Below are 22,626 nucleotides of genomic sequence, written 5' to 3' on the forward strand. Positions count from 1 at the left end.
AGCTTCTCCAGGTATCGCCTCTGGCCCCCCCTGGTGTTTCCTATCCCAGACTCTGATCCCTGCCTGGCAGATCATTCCACGCTCATCCAAAGTAAATAGAGTCTTAAAGATGGACATTAATTCATCCCAGGTATATATATTAGGTCCCAAAAATTGATCTAATTGTTCTGCACATCCCTGAGGGTCTTCTATCAGAGAGGTCATTTCCTTCTTAAAATAGCGTACCTCAGTACTAGTCAAAGGCACATTCACAAATCCGAGCCCCCCCTGCATTCCCTCCCAAGGGAACCTCTCGTAAAGGTCTCATCCAGTTAGTTTCTGGCTTATCTCCTCCTCTATGATGGTTAAGTTCCTGCCCTCTGCGAGACAAATCAAAGAGTCCAGCCCCTTCCTCCCGAAGGGGCCTCATACTGTTCTTCTGAATGACCCTCACAATCAAAGTCTCCTCCCTCTTGTGTCAATTGAGGTGGTAATTTTGCACTCTGTAAGTGACAATAAACCCAAATTACTTTTCTCCATTCTCCTAGTAACTCACTTTTTTTTCCATTTTGTGACATGCTGTGCTCATCATCTTTTGATAAATAAGCAAATAGGATTTAAAAAAATGGTTGAATAGACCAAAGATTTTTCTGTGACCATGACTCCATTATAAACCCAATGTAAAAAAAAAGAGGATGTTCACATAACATCTCCTACTGCCATTTAGGAACCAAGTTCACAGTTGTTTTCATAATTAGGCAATAATTCAGGCTTTTATAGGGGAATGGAATGAAGGAGTGTGAGAGGGTGAAAGTGAGGAGACTTCACTAGAAACTAACTTCTAGGTATGTAGTAAGTGAAACAAATTATAATAATGATTTCAATAATATGCTCCCATTCTGCATCCTACATTTTTAAAAATAATTTTCTCTTTTGCTGATCATCGTAGCATTGAACTAGTCACAATGGTAGAGTAAAAGGCCACATCAAATCAATATTACAAAAAAGTTTTTATACACCTAATTATGACAAAGTAGTAAAAATTAACCATATTTTCACTTGTTTTCAATGGGCTTTTGCCTGTTATAAGAATACAAGATAATAATGTTTGGAAGAATGGAAATAAAGTAAATAGCTCCTTAAGTTTTGTGTATCATTCTAGTGGTCATATCTGATCTGTTTCTGCCCTCACACTTTCCTGTCTTTTACCCAAAATTAATGACTGTCTTGGGGTCCAAAAATCTGGCTAACTCAGTCTTTAATGTATTCAATGAATCAACTTCTGAGTCCAGAACAGTCAGGAGTAGAGTAATAGAATTTGGCCTACCACATCAATGCTAACCCTTTTTGCCCATCTACACTAATCCTATTTGCCTGCGTTAGATCTGTATCCTTCAATGCCTTGCCTATTTAATGTCTCTCATATCTAATGAATGTGTCTGATTACACCACCACCTCTCAGAGCACCACTCTGTGTGCTTAAAAACTCCACAAATTTCCCTTAAAATTCCATGTAGAACCCTTTCTTCTCATCTATAATGAATAGCTTCTTGTTTTTGGCATCCCAACAATGGGAAGAAGATTCTGGCTATCTACTATTGCCTCCCATATATTTTCAGATCATAGCTCAGATTCCTTCATTCCTAGAAAAACAAGTCCACTTTTCCAGTCTCTCTTCATAACTAAAATCCCTCAATTCAGATGAAATCTTAGTAAATCTCCTCTGCATTCTGTCTAGCCCAACCATAGAGCCTTTCCTATTGAATAGAAGCCAGAATGACACAGATTCCAAGTGTGGTCTAACCAGTGTTTTACAAAGTTGCAACATAAAGCCCCTTCAGTTATCTTCTGAACAATTGTCATTGGCCAAGAGATCATTTAAGCTTAGTTACAGAGATGGGAAACAGAAATAAGTACAGACAATTCAATCCTTTATGACCAGCTGGACATTCAAAATGAAATCTCTTAAAGAGTTCCAGAACTTACCAGATTCTCACATAACAGTGAATTAAATTGTTTAATCTCACATGTACCGAGATAATGCTGAAAAGTTTTGTTTTGTATACTACACAGATGTAATGGAGGATTTAGACCAGCTTATGCAAGAGGGGATGCAGTTGCATCAGAAGACATAAGCTCAATTCCACTATGGGGCCCAGGGATGCAGTTGTCTTTTGTTGGTCGCAGACTGTCAGGAGACCTTGAAGATAATTAAATCATTTGTTCAAAGAGATAAGATCTGAAGTAAATATAAGCCATGGTATCACTGCTGAAGTTTGAGACTCTCCAAGAGGTGGCAACATCTCTCAGAAGAAGAACTTCAAGAGTCCAGCTAACGTCCCGGTCGAGGGAGGTAGAGAAGCTTCTACCGGCGCCCCGACAACCTATATAAGTGTGCATTCGTTGCCTCGCTTTGGCAGTTGGGACCAGTCTAGGCGTTGATAAGTATAATTGGGAAGGGCTTGCATATTGTAGTGTGAATTCAGCTTTAGATTTAGTAATAAAGATTTGTATAAACTGAACTGCTCTCGGTGTGTGTGTGTCTATTTTCTTTCGGTAGCTCAAACACTGTGACCAATCTAAAACGAACAAAATGAGAAGTACAAGTTTACCCAAGACAATTGGCGCAGCGAGCAGGGTTGGTCTCAAGATGTTTCGCCGAAAGAAAGAGGTGAGACCTGAGCAGTTCTTGATTCCGGAATGGACCTTCAAAGACAATGGGTTTGGCATGTTGGGCAATACCCTGTCTTTGTTGGGACCACCCATTAGTTGAGATGAGAAGTTAGATCCTTCAGGTGTGCCTCTGGGAAAGCGGGTTGCCACTCTCCTTTGAGAAAGTAAATTTCCTGTTAAAAAGGGGATGCTGACAGACGGTTTTTGGCTGCTGGCCATAGCCTTGCACCACTCCATTCAGCGTGAAGCAGAATCAGTTCAGCGAGAAATAGAATCTCAGTGTAAGAGACAGCAACTAGAGGAGGAGCTAGAAGCCCTGCGACAATGCTGTTCCATGATGAGTGAGATTGTTTGCACCAGTCAGGACTGAGCCAAAGAATGGGAGGATAAACATATCCAAATGATCTGCCGTAATATTAAACTCCGGCAGCACCTCTGTGCAGATAAAGAAAGGCATGGAGTAGACCCGATCCACATTGTATTTGTGCCATGATAAGGAATGGCGACGATCCTGATGTAATTGATGAATGGGACAGGAATATCTGGAATGATGACCATGGTAATAATGCAGATACTCCTCAGCATGTGCCTAACATACTGCCCTCTCCACCTGCTGTTCACGCCCGCCCCATAAAGCAGCAGACTTCCCAAACAGATGGAAGGGGGGATGATGCAAGGGTAGAGATTGATGGGATAGATAGCCCGATCTCCCAAGCTGACCCAGGGGAAAATACCCGAACCCCTGCTTATGCTCTATGGCCTACCCACTCTACAGGATGGCTTAGGCCTCGTCCCGTCCACTGGGCAAAGGACCCTGTGGGCCAAAGTGGGAGCAGAGGTCAAAAGCAGTCAATGATATGTGACTTCTCTATAAAAGAGCTGGCTGCCATTGGAGATCGATTTAGACAAAAGGTATGGGTGGCACCACCAGGTAGTGGCCCTCCTGTAAAAGGGGAAATAGTGACACCTGCCCAGGGTAATACTCAGTGGGTAGCTATTGAGGGACAGGATGGTTTAGTTTGTTTAAATACTGAACGCTTACGGTATCGTGAGTGACAAATGTCAGGCTTCTTTGTTCCAGGTCCTCCACCTTGTGCTCATGTTGATCTGGGTTAACAGCTGCTTTGATGCCAGCAATTGGATTTGTAATGTCGAGGACGTTCCGAGGGAGTTGCCTGTGGGGTACACGGCCCGATGTATCCATTAATATATCTGATATTGTTAAGCATGTTTCAAAATCTGTTCATGAGCTTCAGTGTCTGGGTATTGTGACCCACAAGGATAGTTTGAATCCTTTTTCATGGTTAAATGGTACATTTGGGGGATTGGGCCACAATATTCTCCATTGGTTGCTTGCATTATTGCTTATTTTTGTGTTTATTATAGTTTTAGTTTCTCTTTTTCGCTCCTTCTGTACTCAAATGCTTGTAAGGTCTCATAAGTGACAGGCTGCGACCAAGGGGTGGAATGTAATGGAGGATTTAGACCAGCTTATGCAAGAAGGGATGCAGTTGCATCTGAAGACATAATCTAAATTCCACTAGACATTACCTAACTTACACCATGAGGCCCAGGGATGCAGTTGTCTTTTGTTGGTCACAGACTGTCAGGAGACCTTGAAGATAATTCTGAAGTAAACAATTTTTGTGTAATATAAGCCATGATCCCACTGCTGAAGTTTGAGACTCTCCAAGAGGTGGCAACATCTCTCAGCAAGAAGAAGAACTTCAAGAGTCCAGCTAACGTCCCGGTCGAGGGAGGTAGAGAAGCTGCTACCGACGCCCTGACAACCTATACAAGTGTGTATTCGTTGCCTTGCTTCGGCAGTTGGGACCAGTCCAGGTGTTGATAAGTATAATTGGGAAGGGCTTGCATATTGTAGTGTGAATTCAGCTTTAGATTTAGTAATAAAGATTTGTATAAACTGAACTGCTCTTGGTGTGTGTGTGTCTATTTTCTTTCGGTAGCTCAAACACTGTGACCCATCTAAAACGAACAAAATGAGAGGTATAAGTTTACCTAAGACAACAGGCTACTCAACTAATACTCAAGTTTACCAGGTAGTGTAATAGCAAGTAAATTATATAGGGAAAAGTGTTACAAGACAAAATGCTGGCACAGGGGAAAGTACAGTTGCATTGCAAGTGCATCATCTTTTATCAATGAGAGCCCCATTTAAAAGTCTGATAACATCAGGAAAGTAACATCTTCAAGCTTGTGAATCTTCAGCCCTGCACAAGGTTAGAGAAGAAAATATGACTGGATAGGTCCTTTAATTTGTTGACATATTTCTTGAGAGCAAAAAGTATAGACAGTTGATAGAAAGAAGGTTGGTTTGCATGATGACCTGAGATGTGTTTATAACTCTGCAGTTTCTTATAGTATTGGGCAAAGCAGTTCTTTATCAAGTAGCAATGCATCTGTAAAATATTGGTAAGAGCCGTCAGGGACATACTGAATTTCCTTTGCCTTCTGAAAAGGTAGAGTAATTGCGTGCTTTCTTAGTCATATCATCAGTTATAGGTAGTATCTGTCATTTTCTGCAGACTCCTCAGTACAATTCCTTATTTGAGAACTGTTCCTGGAAAACTCTGTGGATTGATCAATCTGATGATAACTCACCTCCCTCCTCTGACATCTTTAAACCACATATTTAAGATCTAATATTAGCTGTCAAAATACAATACAATTAAAAGTTTAAATTTAATTTAAATTTAATTTCTGGCCTATCATCCCTTGTTACAAATTCTTTATAGACAGAACGACACTTGGTACTGCAAACATTTCAGGTCACTATATTATAAAAAAGATCGAAACATATGGGTGCAGAGAAGATCTACAAGGATGAGAGTGTACATATCAAGAAAAAATAAACAGAATCTATACATTTCTCTTGAAAAAATAAATATTGCAATAGTAGTTTAATTCAAAATATAGTTCTTTATCCATGGAGTGATAAGAAAATAGATCTCTTCACCTCATGGAATAATTGAAATGACTGATACAGTTGTACATAATGGGAAGTTAGACAAGTACCATGAAGGGAAGAGAGGTAGATGCTGATAAATTTGCCAAAGGCAAATAAAGACAGAAAGCAACTCTGATGAAACTAGCACTAATGACCTGTTTCTCAGCTGCACCCATCTATTGTCATGTGTACCAAAGGGAGAGTCTAATGCAAGAGATAATAGGTGGATATATGGGTGAGAGGGTAGAAGAGAAAAAGCTGAGGGAAGAGGGCTTAAAAAAAAGGGTAGTAAGGAAAGAGAGTGGGGAGCTATAGGAAAGAAGACAAAGGGATAGGGAAAGACAGACAGGGAAGGTGGGGATAATTGAAAGTGAAGTCAATGTTAATTTCATCTGATTGGAAACCACCAAGACTCAATACAAGGTGCTGTTCCTCCAATTTCCTCAATTTGGCAGTTCATGAGACCATGTCAGTGTAGTAATGGTGTGGAATTAAAATAATTGGCCACTAGAAAGTCCTTGCAACAGACAGAGCAAAGGTGTTCAACAAAACATTCTCTCAGCCTGCATCTAGTTTTCCCAATGTAGAGGAGGCCACATCAGGATGCAGTAAATGACCCCTACAGATTCACAAGTGAAATGTTGCTTCACTTGGATGGACTGTTTGAGCTTCAGAAAAATTCTGATGAGGTGGGATGTGCAGATGTAGCATTTTTTGTGATTACAGTGGTAGGTACCAAGGGGCCGATTCATGGGAAAGGATGAGTGGAGGATAATATGTTGGATGCGAAGGCTGTTGGGGTGGTAGGACAAGGGAAATCCTGTCCATGTTGTGCCTTGGGGTAGAGGGGGCCAGGGTAGATGTGCTAAAAACAGAGGAGATGCAGGTGAGGGCTGAGTTAATGACAGCACAGGGGAAGCAACATTTTCTGAAGGAGGACATCTCAGATGTTCCAGAATGAAAGAGATCATCCTAGGAACAGATGCAACAATTGAGAGAAGGGAATAGAATCCCCATAGGAGAGAGGGAAGGAAGAGCTGTAATCTTACTGTAAATAGGGTCAGGATATGCTAATAGACATAAAAATTGATACAGTTCTGATTCAGACAAGGAAAATAGGTCACTTTTTTTTCCCCACATGCTTCTGCTATCATCTCTCCTCCTGGACAAAACAGGAGAGAATTCCTCAGTTTTCTTGTGTTCAGCAAATCATCCTTACACTTTCCTTTTTCAACAAGATTTCATCTTGATACTCTGTGGTCCATTCTTCCATCTCCAATAACCACTCTCCTTGTTCTTTCCTATACAACCACGTGATGCAAAACCTGTCTTTTTACCCCCATCATTCAATCACCCAAATAATCCTTACAAGTGGAGATGCAATTTCAATATTTATTTCCTCCAACTTATCCACTGCATCCGGTGTTCGCAATATCATCTCCCTTTCTTTGGAGAAACAAAATGCAAAGTGGTTAACACTTACATTGTTCACAGGGACAATTCAGAATTCAGTAATTGCCTCACCATTTCATTCTGCATCATTCTCTAACCTAACTACAAGTGGCCACAGTTATAACAAATCATACAAGTTTGTAGAAGTGTTTCATCTTCCATCTTGGCACATTGTAGCTTTTCAGAATCAACATCAAATTCTACAGCTTCAGTTAGCTCACTTTCTTTGTGCTACAAGAACCAAATCTTCTCCAGGTCAACACACTAGGTCATTTGCTCAGTTTTTTCTTCACTCTATTGGAAGACAGACCAGATATGGTTCCACAGTACTGTATTTCAGCTTTCTACCACCCTGTCCATATTCTCACCTATTAACCTCATTTCACAACTTTTATTCCTATTCTCCATCTGTCCCCATTAACTGGATGTAGTGTGAATAAAAGCTCTCATGTCTGGAAGGAGAACATATGCTTTTGTTAGCTTATAACTGAGGGTAGGGTTTTACAATGGTCTTCAGAAGGGCTCAGAGTTTTGGCGGGAAACCAGGGTTATATATGGGTAGATGGGGCAGAGTCAGCCATCAGTTCAACACACCACCAGTGAATCTCAGTTCACTGCATTCATCCCTTCCTGTTGAATTTAGGGGCTGTGGATGAAGACAGAGAACACTGATTCAGAAAAAAATCAAACAAATATAGTTATTTACAAATTTAAGCGATCTGGGGGATCTGGAGATCCTGGTGGAGCGCCTAAGCATGGGAGGGCCTTGGGCTCCTTGTTCCTTTGTGAGAGAGGAGTGGCAGGTGGGATTTCCAGCTCTTCAGTGGAGGGGGATGCACTTTCCTCCTGAATCGGATTCCCTGAGGCCCTGACTGGGAGTAGTGAGAATGAGCTCCACAGCTCATAGGGCACTTGAGGCAACAGACCCTCTGTTCCGGCAGGAGCTAGGTCCCTGATGGAGACAGAGTCCTCCCTGCCATCCGGGTACTCCACATAGGCATACATGGGATTGGCGTAGAGCAGTTTCACCCTTTCCACCAGGGAGTTGGTCTTGCTTCTCCTCACATGCTTCCTGAGAAAGACCAGACCAGGAATGGTGATCCAGGTTGTGAGTGTAGTTCTCTTGAAATTGAATAGGAGCTCATGAGGAGTATCATTGGTCGCTGTACATAGTAGTGACCAGATGGAATGGAGTGCCATAGGAAGAACTTCCTGCCAGTGTGAGTCTGGAGGGCCTCTTGACTTGAGAGCCAGTCTGACAGCCTTCCAGACTGTGGTGTTTTCATTTTCAACCTGCCCATTCCCCTGGGGTTTGTAGCTAGTAGTCCTGCTGGATGCGATGCCCCTTGTCAGCAGATACTGACGTAGCTCTTTGCTCATAAAATATGAGCCCCGGTCACCATGTATATAGCTGGGATACCAAAATAGGGCAAAGATGGAATCCAGGACCTTTATGACTGATGAAGTGGATGTGTCTGGACATGGGATGGCAAATGGGAGTACTTATCAATGACAGAGAGCAAGAAAATGTTGCTGTTCGTGGAGGGGAGAGGTCCCTTAAAAATCAACACTAAGCCGTTCGAAGGGCCTGGATGACTTAATCAGGTGGACCTTTGCAGGGTGGTAGAAATGTGGCTTGCACTCCACACAGACCTGGCAAGACCTGGTCATTTCCTTGACATCTTCTGTGGAGTAGGGCAGATGGCAGAGCTCATTATGTAGAGACTGCAGTTGACCAGTGTGTGCAGAGGCACAGCTTCCTCTAGATAAGGCATCAGGAGGGTCATTAAGGGCTCCTGGCCAATAGGCGATGTCATAATTGTAGGTGGAAAGCTCGATCCTTCACCTAGCAATTTTGTCATTTTTGATTTTGCCCTTCTTGACATTATTAAATATAAATGCGACAGAGCGCTGGTCAGTGAGGAGCATAAATTTCCTAACAGCCAGGTAGTGCCTCAAGTCTTCTACAATGGCTTGAGCCTCCTTTTCTAAAGAGGGGTTTCGGAGCAGAGGTCTTGCAATATCAGAGAAAAAAATGCAACCGTCCTGCCCGATAGTGGTCAGGGCCACATCCAAAGCATCGTTTTCCACCTGGAAAGGTACATTCCCGTTCACCGTGTGTATGGTGGCTTTTGCAATGTGGTTTCAGAGGTAGTTAAAGCCGTTTGGGCTTTGGCCAAGAGGGGAAAAGAAGTGGCTTTTAAGAGAGGTCAAACCTTATCAGTATATTGAGGGATCCACTGGGTGTAATATGAGAAAAACCCCAGGCATCTCCACAAAGCCTTCATGGTCCTGGGAGCTCTAACAGGGTTCAGAGCCAATTATGCCATTCTCCACCACGTAGCCAAGGATAGCCAGATGTTTAGTCCTGAACACACACTTGCTAGAGTAATAAGTGAGGTTCAGGGCTTTCGCTGCGTGGAGAAAACTCTGGAGGTGGTCCTAAAGGGTATGGCCATAGATGGTGAATTTATTGAGGTAGGGGAAGATCGCCTTCAACCCATACTCATTGACCATTCTGTCCATTTGCCTCTGGAAGATAGAAACCCTGTTATTAATACCAAAAGGGACCCTCCGTAATTGATAGAGATGACCGATAGCCTTAAATACCATGTATTTAAACAATCGGAAATGATTGGCAGCTGGTAATAAGCAGCTTTCAGGTCAATGGTTGAGCAGACGCGATACTGTGCAAAATCATTCACCATGCCCACAATTCAAGGGAGGGGGTAAGCATCCAGGAGTGTGTACCAATTAATAGTTTGCCTATAGTCAATTACTAGCCTGGACTGGTTTTCCCCTTTTACCACCACCACTTGTGCTCTCCACAGGCTAGTGCTAGGTTCGATAATACCTTGATTGAGTAAAGGTTGTATCTCAGACTTTATGAAGTCTCGATCTGCTGTGCTGTATCTCCTGCTCTTGGTAGCAATAGGTTTGCAGTCTGGGGACAGATTCATGAAGAGAGGTGGGGGGGAGGGTCGATATTCAGTGTGGAGAGGCTGCATGTGGGTTCTGCTTTTAGAGATCCTCGGATCCGAACTGTTATGGGGAAGAGGGAACCACAATACTCCAAGGTGACAACAGGAAGTTCAGATCCAACAGCACACAATTCATCAAGTACATACAGGCGCATTTTACAAAAATCACCCCCCCCCCCCACCCCATGACAAATGTACTATACAATGTTCTTGAATACGAGTGGAGTCCAAATATATGATAATTGGAAGGATACATCTTTAGGTTGTATTCTTGTACAATCCATGTCTATGAAGGTTTCAGTAGACCCTGTGTTGATTAGGCATTTAGTGGAGTGTCCGTTTACCTTAACAGTCTCTATGGAGTTGCTTAGCGGGTGGTCTGTCCTGATCTAAAACCATCGAGTCTCTCCTCACTCGAGTGGTCTCCACCGTCCTGGGTTGCCCGCAGATAAGATGGCATTGACCTCATGGCGCAGCAAGATGGCTGCCCTCCTTCCTCCTCTGGCGATGAAGGCAACGAGTTTGAATTTGAGACGTGGCAAGATGGCAGCTGAACCTTTTCCCACTGTTTTCTCGCAGCCACCCTCCTTTGGCATGCAGCACAGGAAATGGGTTCAGGTGAATTTGGGCCAACGGCTTGGGGCTGGAATCTGATGCAGGTCGTGGACTTCCCTAAGCTTCCCATTGCGCGGCAAATCCTCCCCCAATGTTCTTTCTTGTCACAGCTAGAGCAAATTGTGTCTTTAGCCAGGCAACAAGATCAGGCGTGCTGGTTCTTGCAGCAGTCATTAGAGCAGGGGTAGCAGTAGTAGCCGGTCCTTAGAGGGAGTTACCTAGGTGAGCAAGTTCACTAGCTTTGAGGTCATCGTTCTGAAACCTGGCCTGTTCCAGTGACTTGGCCAGTTCAACATAGCTAGCCAGGTCCTTCTTACCTGACTTAAGCAGTTGCTGCCTCTTGTACCTCGAGCGGACCCCTGTGACTAGAGTGTCCCGCATCTGTTCTTCCTCACGAACGCGGCCCATAGCCACTTCGAACCTGAACTTCTTGGCAAGTGTCCACTGATCCAGTATGTAATCATTGATGGTCTCTCCTGGCCATTGGTGAGGTAGAGCGAGTCAGTGCCTTGCTAGAACCTTGTTTTGCGACTTCAGGTACCCAGCCTTCAAGCTTCAATGGCAACATTATATGTAGTGCAGTCCCCAATGACTTTTCTACCTTCATTTCTACCCCTGAAACGAGTGCAGACCTCTTGAGTTCATCAGTGTGGAAGACATTTCTGGTCATGTTCAGGTAGGCCTGGAAGCAGTTTAGTCAGTATATGAACTCCTCAGCCACATTGGGACAGAGGGTCCATCAGCAGCAAACCTGGCTTGGGCAGCACTTCCATCTTCTACGGAATACGCTAAAAAAATTGTAGTGTGAATAAAAGCTCTCACCAATAATTTCTTCTGCTTTATGATCTGAAACCCATTAATATTAATACTAATAAAATTCAGTTTATCTGCCATCTAATCTTTCAAAATCCCAACTTTCCACCTCCATTCCTCTTACATTCAAAATGCTAACTAAATATTTCATAATGCAATTATTAAATTCAGGTGTATTAAAGAGAAACAGAAAAAGATAGAAACTCTACCCCACCCTTAAAGGCGTACATTTTTAACAATATGTTTTTACACCCCTGATCTGTAAAAGTTGTGATCAAAAACAACACCCGCTCACTAGATTCCATAGAGGCCAGGCTCATACTCCCATCTAACTCCCCTAAATATTATACTGTCACTTATGCCTCAAATCTAATCAATCTCACAATTATCAATTCATTTTTTTCCACAGATCTATCGAGTAAAAACTTTCCTCCCTCATATTCTCTCTCCTTCAAAAGTTGTATCATTTCATATATCCTCAAATGCAATCTTTCTGCTCCCCTTCTTCAGAGATCTCCCAGTTCTCAACTCATTTTCTCAGGTAGTGAATCTGCACACACTTTTGGTTCATTGGGTTCTGTTTAAAAAAAAAACGGTTTTTACCCTCAGAAACAAAAACCTTCAACATTGCTGGATACCTTAAAACAAAAGTGTAACCTTTATTCCAAAGCACATTTTTAACAGCATTGAATTATTTTATTTTTTCAACAAATCAAAGTTTATATCAGGGTAAAAGAAAATCTTATTTTCATTGTAAATCAATGGTGATTGTCTCTCCTTCGCTTGATTTGCGGCCAGCTCCAAGATCTTCTCCCTCACTTAATAAGGAAGTAACTTGACTAGTATCGAACGTGGCTTTTGACCTGGCTGCGGTTTAGGTCATAATGCTTGATAAGCTCTTTCAATCTCAATATCCCCTTCAAATTCAGTTACCCTGAGAGTTTGCAGAATCCAACATTGTAAAAATCTCTTCATATCTTGTAGTTCATCGCCCTGTTTAAGTCCAACAATTTTTATATTATTTCTTCTACTGAAATTTTCTAACATATCAATTTTTTGTTAATTAATCTTTAGTTGCAGTCACTTTATCTTGAACTTTCTTCATTTGTTCTTTAACATTTTGGATTTCAAATTCATTACCTTTAAATTTTTTGTCCATTTGCGACAGCATTTTCTCCACCTTCTTTGTAAAACCCTTATTTTCAGTTATACTCTCATTGCATTTTTTAACTTCCATTGTTAACCGAGGCAAAGATAGCTGGAAAGTATCCATATATGCTGTTTCTGTTTTTCTGTTTTCATCATTTCTGTTGTGGATATTTAAGACTCTTATTTCCTCCTGTCTTTTGGTCAAAACTCTGTTCAACATACATTTCTTCTTCTTCCTGTTCCTCTTCTTGATCGCTGGAGGCTTCTTGAACCTTTTTTAAAATTCCCTCCATTTTTTTCTGTGCTCTGCGTATGCACAAGGAGTTGCTCATGTGCAGTCACTTCTTCACCCGTGGCAGGCGGCCATTGTCGGGGGAGACCTTGTACAGCGATGGCCAAGGTCTCCTCAGCTCCAGAGTTATCAACGGGCACCTACCCTCCGCACAAGTTTTAGAAATGTAATTGTCATTTTATCTTTGTTAGGTGGCATTCTGTATTATTCTGCAGGCCTTCCAATAACTTCCCATTTTCTTTCAACTGTTACAAGCCCAAAGGACCCCAAAACCCAGCAGCAATAGATATTCACCACGACAAATGTTATTTAAACAAAAGTTGTTTTTTATTATCTTTAAACATGAAAACTGAATCAAACTTTAACTTATCACTATTAAATTTACTAACCCAACTTAACCCCCTTCTAATTCTAAGCACGTGTGTATGTAATGTGTGTGTAAATTTAAGAGAAGTTTTTTGGTTCACAGTACAATCTCACTTCTCATTCTTCCAAGTTCACTGGTTACCGGCAATTCTTATACTGTGCACAGAATTTAACATGTATAAAGTTCACCAGGCTTTGGTGCTCAAAAGGTAAATGGTTACCGCTCAAGAAGGTTCTTGTAGGTTTGCAGAAAGAGATGTGTTGTTCTAAGATTTCCACAACTGAGGTACCGCCATTAATTACCTCAATGTCTTGCTGATGAAACTTGTTCTCCAGATGATAACCTCTTTCTTTCAGGCTACTAGAGTTTCATTCTGTTCCTCTTATTCCAAGAGAAACATCAGACAGATAGCACTTCCAGCCTTCCACCGCTCTGGAGCTTCTGTTTCAGTTCCAACAAGCTTGTTACAGCTTTCTGTGTCTCACACACACAGTCCAAGACATTAGGTCTCTTTCGTGTTCTCTCTCTCTCTCTCTCTCTGAGACTCAAACTGCAAAACCCCTGACCTTCTCCAGCAAACAATAGAAGTTCATCTTTTGGTCAACCTGTTGTTTTAGGTAAACAATAACCTTTCAATGATCTTTCTGTGAAGAGGTATTAGATGGCCTGTCTCTTGCTGTAAAGACAATCTATTCATTCACTTCAATTAACAGCCACCTGTGAAATCTCCATAGCATTCTTCATAACTTCTGTACAGTCACCGAATATGAATTCTTCAGTATTTCAAATAAGATGTTTTAAACTGTGTGTATGTATGTAACCTACTCTACTTTTCCCAATTTATCTCCCCAGAACATTCCCAAATATTCCATCACACAACTAAGTCAGCTTTTTTGACTCTTTTTAAAAACTTTTTCAGAGAGAGTTCAAGTCTAGCCCCATGTCATCATGTGGCACGTCCCCCCGAATGAAAGCTCTCACCCCTGGAAGGAGAACATACGCGCTTATTAGCTTATAACAGAGGGTAAGGGTCTTCAGAAGTGCTCAGGGAAACCAGGGTTATATATGGGGAGACGGGGGTGTAGCCGGCCATCAGTACAACACACCACCTCTCAGTTCACTGTACTGGATGACCGTTATAATTCAACCCCATCACCTTCCTGCCCCACCCCCTCCTCCCCCTTTGAAGTCTCCTCGGTTCTGAACATGTTAACTGCAGAGGTTGTCTCACCTCGAGTGGTTCCAACATTCTGACTTACTCCAATCCTCCCAACTTCCCTTCCTCAGTCTTGTAACCTCAAGCATTCCTGCCTCTGGACACCGCAATACTCCCCTGTCCTCGCAGCCAGGATAAGCCCAAAGTCTCCTGAGCCCGGACCCCAATGGCACGTGACGCCGGGAACACCCTGCTTGAACTGTAACGGCCGGAGCGCGCGGTCGGGTAGTGCGCCTGCGTGCGCCTAACTGCTCATCGGGCGGGGGCGGGGTGAGCCGTCATGGTGGTCGGTGCGCCGGGGGCAGGTGAGTACCCAACAGACCCGCAAGTTGGGGTGGCTCAGTAAAGGTGATGCGTGTCTCATTTATCGGCGATTTAAAAAAAATGTATTAGTCATTGAAATATCAAAATTAAAATCCCGGCGAAAAAAATAAGGGTTTCTTCTCCTGATTCAAAAGGTTGAGTTTAAATTATTGTCGAAAACCGTGCAAAGAGCAGCTTGTTTAAAATTCTCCAGTCGAAGCTCTGGTCGTTTTTCAACTTCTACTCTCGAATCTTTAATTGTGTCTGGATTGTGGCCAAGATCGGCGATGTGCGAGATGTAAGGAATGATCACCGTCCTCTCGTTTACTTCTCTTCAATTCAGGCGGTCATTAAGACTTGAAGATGCTATCCTTAAATGGGTGGATGAGAGATTCTGTCTGGTGCTTATCTCAAAGAAGGAAGCATTTCTTCTTCATGATAAGCATTGAGCTCGATGACATTTCAAGTTATCAATTGGAACCAATTTGGTACAATTTAGATGAGAAAACTCCCATTAAGTGTTTTTCCTTACTTATTGCTTCATCCGAAATACACAGATAATAGTAACATCTTGAGATATTTTAAAAGGAAATGAGTAAACAAATTGAGTGTTTCTGGATTACCTGGACTACAAGCAATACCTACATTAGGCTGATTTTCATTGCTTATGGCTTAGTTTTAAACCACACCATCCCCTCAGTACTGGTCAGTAAGCTTCAAAACCTGGCCCTCTCGACCTCCCTCTGCAACTGGATCCTTGACTTCCTCATCGGAAGACCACAGTCAGTGCCGATGGTTAATAACATCTCCTCCTCACTGACGATCAACAGACATACCTCACGGACGCATGCTTAGCTCACTGCTCTACTCTCTCAACAACCGTGACGGTATGGCTTGGCACAATTCAATTGGTATCTACAAATTTGCCAATGACACTACTGTTGTTGGCAGAATCACAGACACCAATGAGGAAGTGCACGGGAGTGGCGTAGAACAACTAGTTGAATGGTATCACATCAAGAACAACCGTAAAACAAAGAAATTGTTTGTGGCTTTCAAGAAGGGGAAAACAGAAGAATACAAACTAATCCTCGTCAAGAGGTCAGCACTGGAGGAGGTAAGAAGCTTCAGATTCCTGGCTGTCAACATGTCTGAAGAGCTAAACTGGGACTATCATGTTGATGCAATTGTACAGAAGGCATGGCTATATTTTGTTAGGTGTTTCAGAGATTTGGTATGTGTGACAGATTATAGCTATGTTTTTGGGAGATAAATTGGGGCAGGTTTTTAAGAGTAGGTCACATATAAACACTAAAGCAGATCTTATTTAAATTACTGGAGCTCTGCTCATGCTAGTGCCAAGAGCCTTTGCAAAAGCTTTGGAGAGTGCCCAAGAGACATCACTAATGGAATGTTGTTTACAAAAATGCAACAGATGAAAGAACTCATCAGAGCCACAGGCTGTTTGGAGTGAAACTTGCTGTTCTAAGAGGGCATGTAGTTTTGCAAGCGGAGAGAGTAAACAGGCTTTCTGTGTGTGTGTGTGTGTGTGTGTGTGTGTGTGAGAGAGAGAGAGAGATCAGTTCTGAAGTTTTACAGTCAGCAGAAGCAGCTGGGACTGGAACAGGACAATCTGGCAAGCCTGTGGAAGCCCCATTTGGAAGATGGGTTTTGAGTGCTTAGTTCAGCCTGGTCAAAGCCCTTGTGGTTCATACAAGAGGAGAGGACTGGCTGCCTAATGTTTCACTTGAAATAAGAGAAACAAAAAGGAACTCTGTGGTGACCTGGAAGAAAGAGGTTATTATCTGGAGAACCCTGATGGGGCAAGTTTCTTCGGCAAGACACTGAAGTGGTAGGTTACAAGGAATCAGTTGTGGGTGTCCAGCGAACAACAAATCTCTCTTTGAAAGCCATCAAGAACCTTCCTGAGCAGTAACCATTTACCTTTCAAGCACCAAAGCCTAGTGAACTTTATAAATGTTAAATTCTGTGCACGGTATAAGAATTGCCTGCAACCAGTTGGCTTGAAGTGAAATTGGACTGTGAATCAAAGAACTTTTCTGATTTTATATACACATGCACTTAGAATTAGTAAGTCAATAGAGATAAGTTAAAGTGTGATTCTGTTTTCCTGTTTAAAGATAATTAAAAGCAACTTTTCTGATCTTATATATACATGCACTTAGAATTAGTAAGTCAAGAGAGTTAAGTTAAAGTGTGATTCTGTTTTCTTGTTTAAAGATAATTAAAAGCAAGGTTTGTTTAAGTAACCATTTGTCTTGGTGAATATCTATTGCTGCTTGGTTTTTGGGTCCTCTGGGCTCGTAACAATAGTTTTTGTAGCCTTCCAGCATATACAAATAGCATTTTGTGAGTGTTGGTGCATCATTTCATTTGAAAGACTGTCACAGTTAAACTATCATTTGTAGTGCCCATGAACACATATTTTGGAAAGTAGTTAGTAGTACTATTATTTTCCCCTCCTTCACCTAAAGAACTGACTAATTGAACCATCTTAAACAAGTGAGATTCAACTAATTCAGCATAGATAGGCAAAACAAAGATGTTTCCTGGTCTACACCTCACCAGAACTCCAATATGAGACATCATTAGGATTGGGAAGAAAGAACTCCACAGTATCTTAAACAATTGAGAGGATGCAAAGATTAGGAACAATTTGAGGAATGTATTTGATCTTTCTTTCTCAAATGTTTCACTGTTTCTTCTGTTGAAATTTTATTTACACTTGTTTGATTGTAAAATGATCAGCAGAAATACTTTTATAAGCATTCAAATTTAATTTAAATTAATTAAAATTATGAAAATAAGTAGATTAACCTCTCTTGAGCGAAAGCATCATGAACTCAGGGATATTGTTAATAATATGAATGATACTATAGACGCGCACTACTTGAAGTAAAGACACACATGAGTGTAGTCAGGTATAGATCTGGTTTATTGGGGCTGAAGCCTGACTTTTATACCGTTTCCATTCCTGCTGTTTGCCCCCATCTGCTGACGTCACTGCCCGCACAACAATAGCAGATTTCCTGCGTGCGGGTACATTCTTGCATGAAAATACCTTCTTCCCTGTGCGCTGTCCCTATCTGTTGGCTGTGCAGTGGGGCCAGCACCATGTTGGGGATTCTGGCCCCTATGCTGCCTTAGCTGCCGGTTTGCTTGCTGGGGCCAGTGCTTTTGTTATGCTTGCCACCTGGAGTGCCGGCCCGATTGCCGTGGCAGCATGCCACTACAATACCACTCTTTCATCAATACACTTTCTTCTTTTATCTTTGGGTGCTCCAGTTTCCTCCACATTCCAAAGACACATGGTTTGATAAATTAATTATTTGCTCTAAATTGCCTCTAGTGGCTAGGTGAGAGTAGAATCTAGGGGGAGTTGATGGGGAGGGGCTTCTTTCTGCTCCCCATTGCTTGGCGTCTTTAGCATAATTATTCAGTGCCTTTCATGACTTTCTTCACTTCATCTATTCCTTATGTCACAAGTATCATATTCCAATCATTATCCTGAATTCCTTTTCAGACCCATTAGTGGTAACCTTGAAGGACCAGGTTAAGAAAGTGTGGTTCCATTCGGTGAGAAATAATACTCTAGGATCAGATTAGTATAAATAGATGGTTGATATGGTTTCAATTGGCTGAATGGTCTGTTTCTGAACTGTATATCTCTATAATTTTATGACTCACAGATTAATTTCACCATTACAACCAAGATTTCTGTCAAAAGTTTCTGTGTCACGACAAAAGCATAAAATCACCAATCCTTAATACAAGTTACTGTACACTAGTCACCTTGAACCGCTTAAAGTAACAGGTAGCCACGAGCACAAAAATTCAGCTTAACTTGGAAATGAAATAAAGTTGAAACTCTCTGTTGTATTATGTGGTCCAGCAACTCCTGTGGTCTGGTAGGTTTTGACTCTGCAGTGGTCTGGTAGGTTTTGACTCTGCAGTGGTCTGGTAGGTTTTGACACCGTGAGCAGGAAAGGGCTTTGGCAAATACTAGAGCGCATCGGATGTCCCCCAAAGTTCCTCAACATGATTATCCAACTGCACGAAAACCAACAAGGTCGGGTCAGATACAGCAATGAGCTCTCTGAACCCTTCTCCATTAACAATGGCGTGAAGCAAGGCTGTGTTCTCGCACCAACCCTCTTTTCAATCTTCTTCAGCATGATGCTGAACCAAGCCATGAAAGACCCCAACAATGAAGACACTGTTTACATCCGGTACCGCACGGATGGCAGTCTCTTCAATCTGAGGCGCCTGCAAGCTCACACCAAGACACAAGAGAAACTTGTCCGTGAACTACTCTTTGCAGATGATGCCGCTTTAGTTGCCCATTCAGAGCCAGCTCTTCAGCGCTTGACGTCCTGCTTTGCGGAAACTGCCAAAATGTTTGGCCTGGAAGTCAGCCTGAAGAAAACTGAGGTCCTCCATCAGCCAGCTCCCCACCATGACTACCAGCCCCCCCACATCTCCATCGGGCACACAAAACTCAAAACGGTCAACCAGTTTACCTATCTCGGCTGCACCATTTCATCAGATGCAAGGATCGACAATGAGATAGACAACAGACTCGCCAAGGCAAATAGCGCCTTTGGAAGACTACACAAAAGAGTCTGGAAAAACAACCAACTGAAAAACCTCACAAAGATAAGCGTATACAGAGCCGTTGTCATACCCACACTCCTGTTCGGCTCCGAATCATGGGTCCTCTACCGGCACCACCTACGGCTCCTAGAACGCTTCCACCAGCGTTGTCTCCGCTCCATCCTCAACATCCATTGGAGCGCTCACACCCCTAACGTCGTGGTACTCGAGATGGCAGAGGTCGACAGCATCGAGTCCACGCTGCTGAAGATCCAGCTGCGCTGGATGGGTCACGTCTCCAGAATGGAGGACCATCGCCTTCCCAAGATCGTATTATATGGCGAGCTCTCCACTGGCCACCGTGACAGAGGTGCACCAAAGAAAAGGTACAAGGACTGCCTAAAGAAATCTCTTGGTGCCTGCCACATTGACCACCGCCAGTGGGCTGATAACGCCTCAAACCGTGCATCTTGGCGCCTCACAGTTTGGCGGGCAGCAGCCTCCTTTGAAGAAGACCGCAGAGCCCACCTCACTGACAAAAGGCAAAGGAGGAAAAACCCAACACCCAACCCCAACCAACCAATTTTCCCTTGCAACCGCTGCAATCGTGTCTGCCTGTCCCGCATCGGACTGGTCAGCCACAAACGAGCCTGCAGCTGACGTGGACTTTTTACCCCCTCCATAAATCTTCGTCCGCGAAGCCAAGCCAAAGAAAAAAACAGGTATGTACTAATTCTAAGATTTAAAATCAACTAAGGTCTTGTGACATGTCTTGAGGTTCTAGCTCGGAAATAAGACACACACAACAGGGAGTGCAGTTGACACTGCTTTAATGAACTGGCTGCTCTCTGACTTCCATATGACTGATGGGTGTAACTCATGCCCCTTCAGGGTCTGATTGGTGTCCTTGTATCCCACCGTCGGTGATTGGCTGGATCGGCCAGTTTTGCTGCAGGTGTGGTTTGTGCTGCGCTGGGTGCCAATTGGTCCTTTTGCAATCCATCACTGGCGATTGGCTGGCAGAACCCGTTTTGCAGTGGCCTATTGGATCAGGCTGCTGATGCCTCGTGCAGCCCACTCGATTGCCATGTTTGAATGGTGTCTTCTGTGTTGGCCTGCAGTGACGGCCACAGGCCGCTACACGACATCATCCCCCAACCACCCGCCCCCCAGAACTGACATTCAGAAAGATATTAGTACCTCTGGAAGGCCTGCCCCTGTGGCGAGGGATTGGGAGTGTGATTGGTTGACTCCTGTTCAAATGTGCTGGTTTGAGTTGGTCAATCATAAAAGTCTCTTCCCTGCCGCTGATGTCCAGAATGCAAGTGGACCCAACGTGTGGGAGGATGTGATAAGGCTCCTCATACAGTCTTTGGAGGCTGAGGCTGGTGAGCACCACGCCTCAGGAAAATGTATTTACAGTCTTGAAGTGTTTGGGGACTATAGATTGGGGATGGCCATGTGCTTTGGGAAGTGTTAGGGTGAGCATTCCCAAGCGTTCGTGCAGTCTGGCTAGGGCGGTGTCTGGTGGGTCTTCCAGGGCACTAGCCAAGAATTCACTTGGGGTACACCATCTCTGCTCTGAATGTATTGAAATCCTTCTTGGGTGCAGTTCAAATGCCCAGGAGGACCCACAGGAGTTCATCTGTCCAGTTGGGCCCTGAGAGTCTGGCCATGAGGGATGATTTAAAGTGCCTATGGAGCCTCTCCACCAATCTGTTGGTTTGTGGGTGATATGCCATTGTTTGGTGGAGTTGGGTTCCAAAGGTATAGGCCAAGACTGCACATGGACTGGAGGTAAATTCGGCTCCTCTATTGGAGATGAGATGTTCTGGGACCGCAAAGTGTGCTACCCAGCTGTTTATCAGGTCCCTAGCACATGTCTCAGCGGATACCTCAGGTAATGGGATTGCTTATGGGGAACCTGGTTGAATGGTCTACGATAGTGAGCAGCTATTGGGCACCCCAAGACACAGGTAATAGGCCAACAATGTCCGTGTGGCTGAACCTTTGCCATGGTAGTTCGAATGTATGGAGAGGTGCCTTTACATGTGCCTGGATCTTAACAGACTGACATTGTGTGCAAGTCCTTGCCCATTGGCTGACCTCTTTTCAGAGACCATGCTAGATTAATCGGTCATCTACCATTTCTGACAATGGTCCTAATGGAGGAGTGTGCCAGATTGTGAACAATGTTGAAAATTTGTTTTTTCCAATTGGCCGAGATGATTTGGGTATGGCTTACTAGTAGATGTGTCACACAAAAGAGTCATTTCACCTGGAGCGATTGGGACGTCCTCCAGCTGCAGGCCAGTTACTGCAGTCCGTAAGCGGGATGTCGGGATCCATTTGTTGTGCTTTCGCCAGGGCCATGCAGTCGATGGCTGGGGCAGGGACATTTTTGGCGGAATTGGCAGATCAGGATAATGCGTCAGCCACCACAATGGATTTTCCTGCGATATGACTAATGTCTGTGGAGAATTGTGAAATATAAGGAAGTTGTCTCTGTTGCCTGGCTGACCATAGATCTGGAACTTTGCTGAAAGCAAAGAAAAGTGGTTTATGGTCAGTGATGATCTGGAATTTCCTGCCCTTTAAGAAATATCAAAATGCCTCACTGCATTCGTGGTTGAACACACTGTATTTCAGTTGCAGAGGCCGGAGTTTTTGCTGTGTAAAAAAAAAAAAAAAAAAAAAAGGCTAGTGGCTGCCATTGTCCATGCACCAGCACACCCCTGACCACTGTATCAGATGCATCCATAGCGTCAGGCCTAAGATGCATGGGTAGTATTGTGTGACCAGAGCATCCTTAGCAGATTGGAAACCCTCAGCTGCCTCATTTATCCATATAATGTCTTTCTTGAGACTGGAAATGAGGGCAAATAATGACCTCATGATGTGGGCTGTTGCCGTCATGAATCGGTGGTAAAAATTAATCATACCAGCAAATTCTTGTAGGCCCTTGACTGTATTTGGCCTATCAAATGACTGAATGAACTTTACCTTCTTGGGCAGTGGCATGGCCCCATCTTTATTAATTTAATACCCCAAGAAGTCGATAGTCTCATGGCCGAATTGGCATTTTTCCGGGTTAATGGTCAACCCATACTCACTCAGGCAAGTGCACAAAAGTCTTGAGTAATGTGCTTGGCGTAATCACGACTAGTTATCAGAATATCATCGAGACAGATAAAAACAAATTTG

The 22,626-nt window shown here is 43.2% G+C and overlaps 2 protein-coding genes across 9 annotated transcripts in view; one reads left to right on the forward strand and one right to left on the reverse strand.

Moving 5' to 3' along the window:
- LOC138744644 (matrix metalloproteinase-15-like) overlaps window positions 1-14,665 on the reverse strand; it is a 108,761-nt gene extending 94,096 nt beyond the window's left edge. For 3 of the 5 annotated variants that reach the window (XM_069901114.1, XM_069901115.1, XM_069901118.1), the window contains exon 1: window positions 14,521-14,665. In XM_069901114.1, coding sequence (XP_069757215.1) covers window positions 14,521-14,538 — 18 coding nt within the window. In that variant the 5' untranslated portion in view covers window positions 14,539-14,665. Of the gene's footprint in view, window positions 1-13,591; window positions 14,480-14,520 lie in introns of those variants that run through there. The other 2 variants (XM_069901120.1, XM_069901116.1) reach the window with 1 other exon arrangement.
- A 61-nt stretch (window positions 14,666-14,726) lies between these two features.
- Window positions 14,727-22,626, forward strand: part of LOC138744650 (Y+L amino acid transporter 2-like) — a 107,643-nt gene continuing 99,743 nt past the window's right edge. For all 4 annotated transcript variants that reach the window (XM_069901129.1, XM_069901130.1, XM_069901131.1 and 1 more), the window contains exon 1: window positions 14,727-14,810. The gene's annotated coding sequence lies outside the window, so the exon portion shown is untranslated. The remainder of the gene's footprint in view (window positions 14,811-22,626) is intronic.

The sequence above is a fragment of the Narcine bancroftii genome, chromosome 10 (genome assembly GCF_036971445.1).
Source record: "Narcine bancroftii isolate sNarBan1 chromosome 10, sNarBan1.hap1, whole genome shotgun sequence".
NCBI lineage: Eukaryota > Metazoa > Chordata > Chondrichthyes > Torpediniformes > Narcinidae > Narcine > Narcine bancroftii.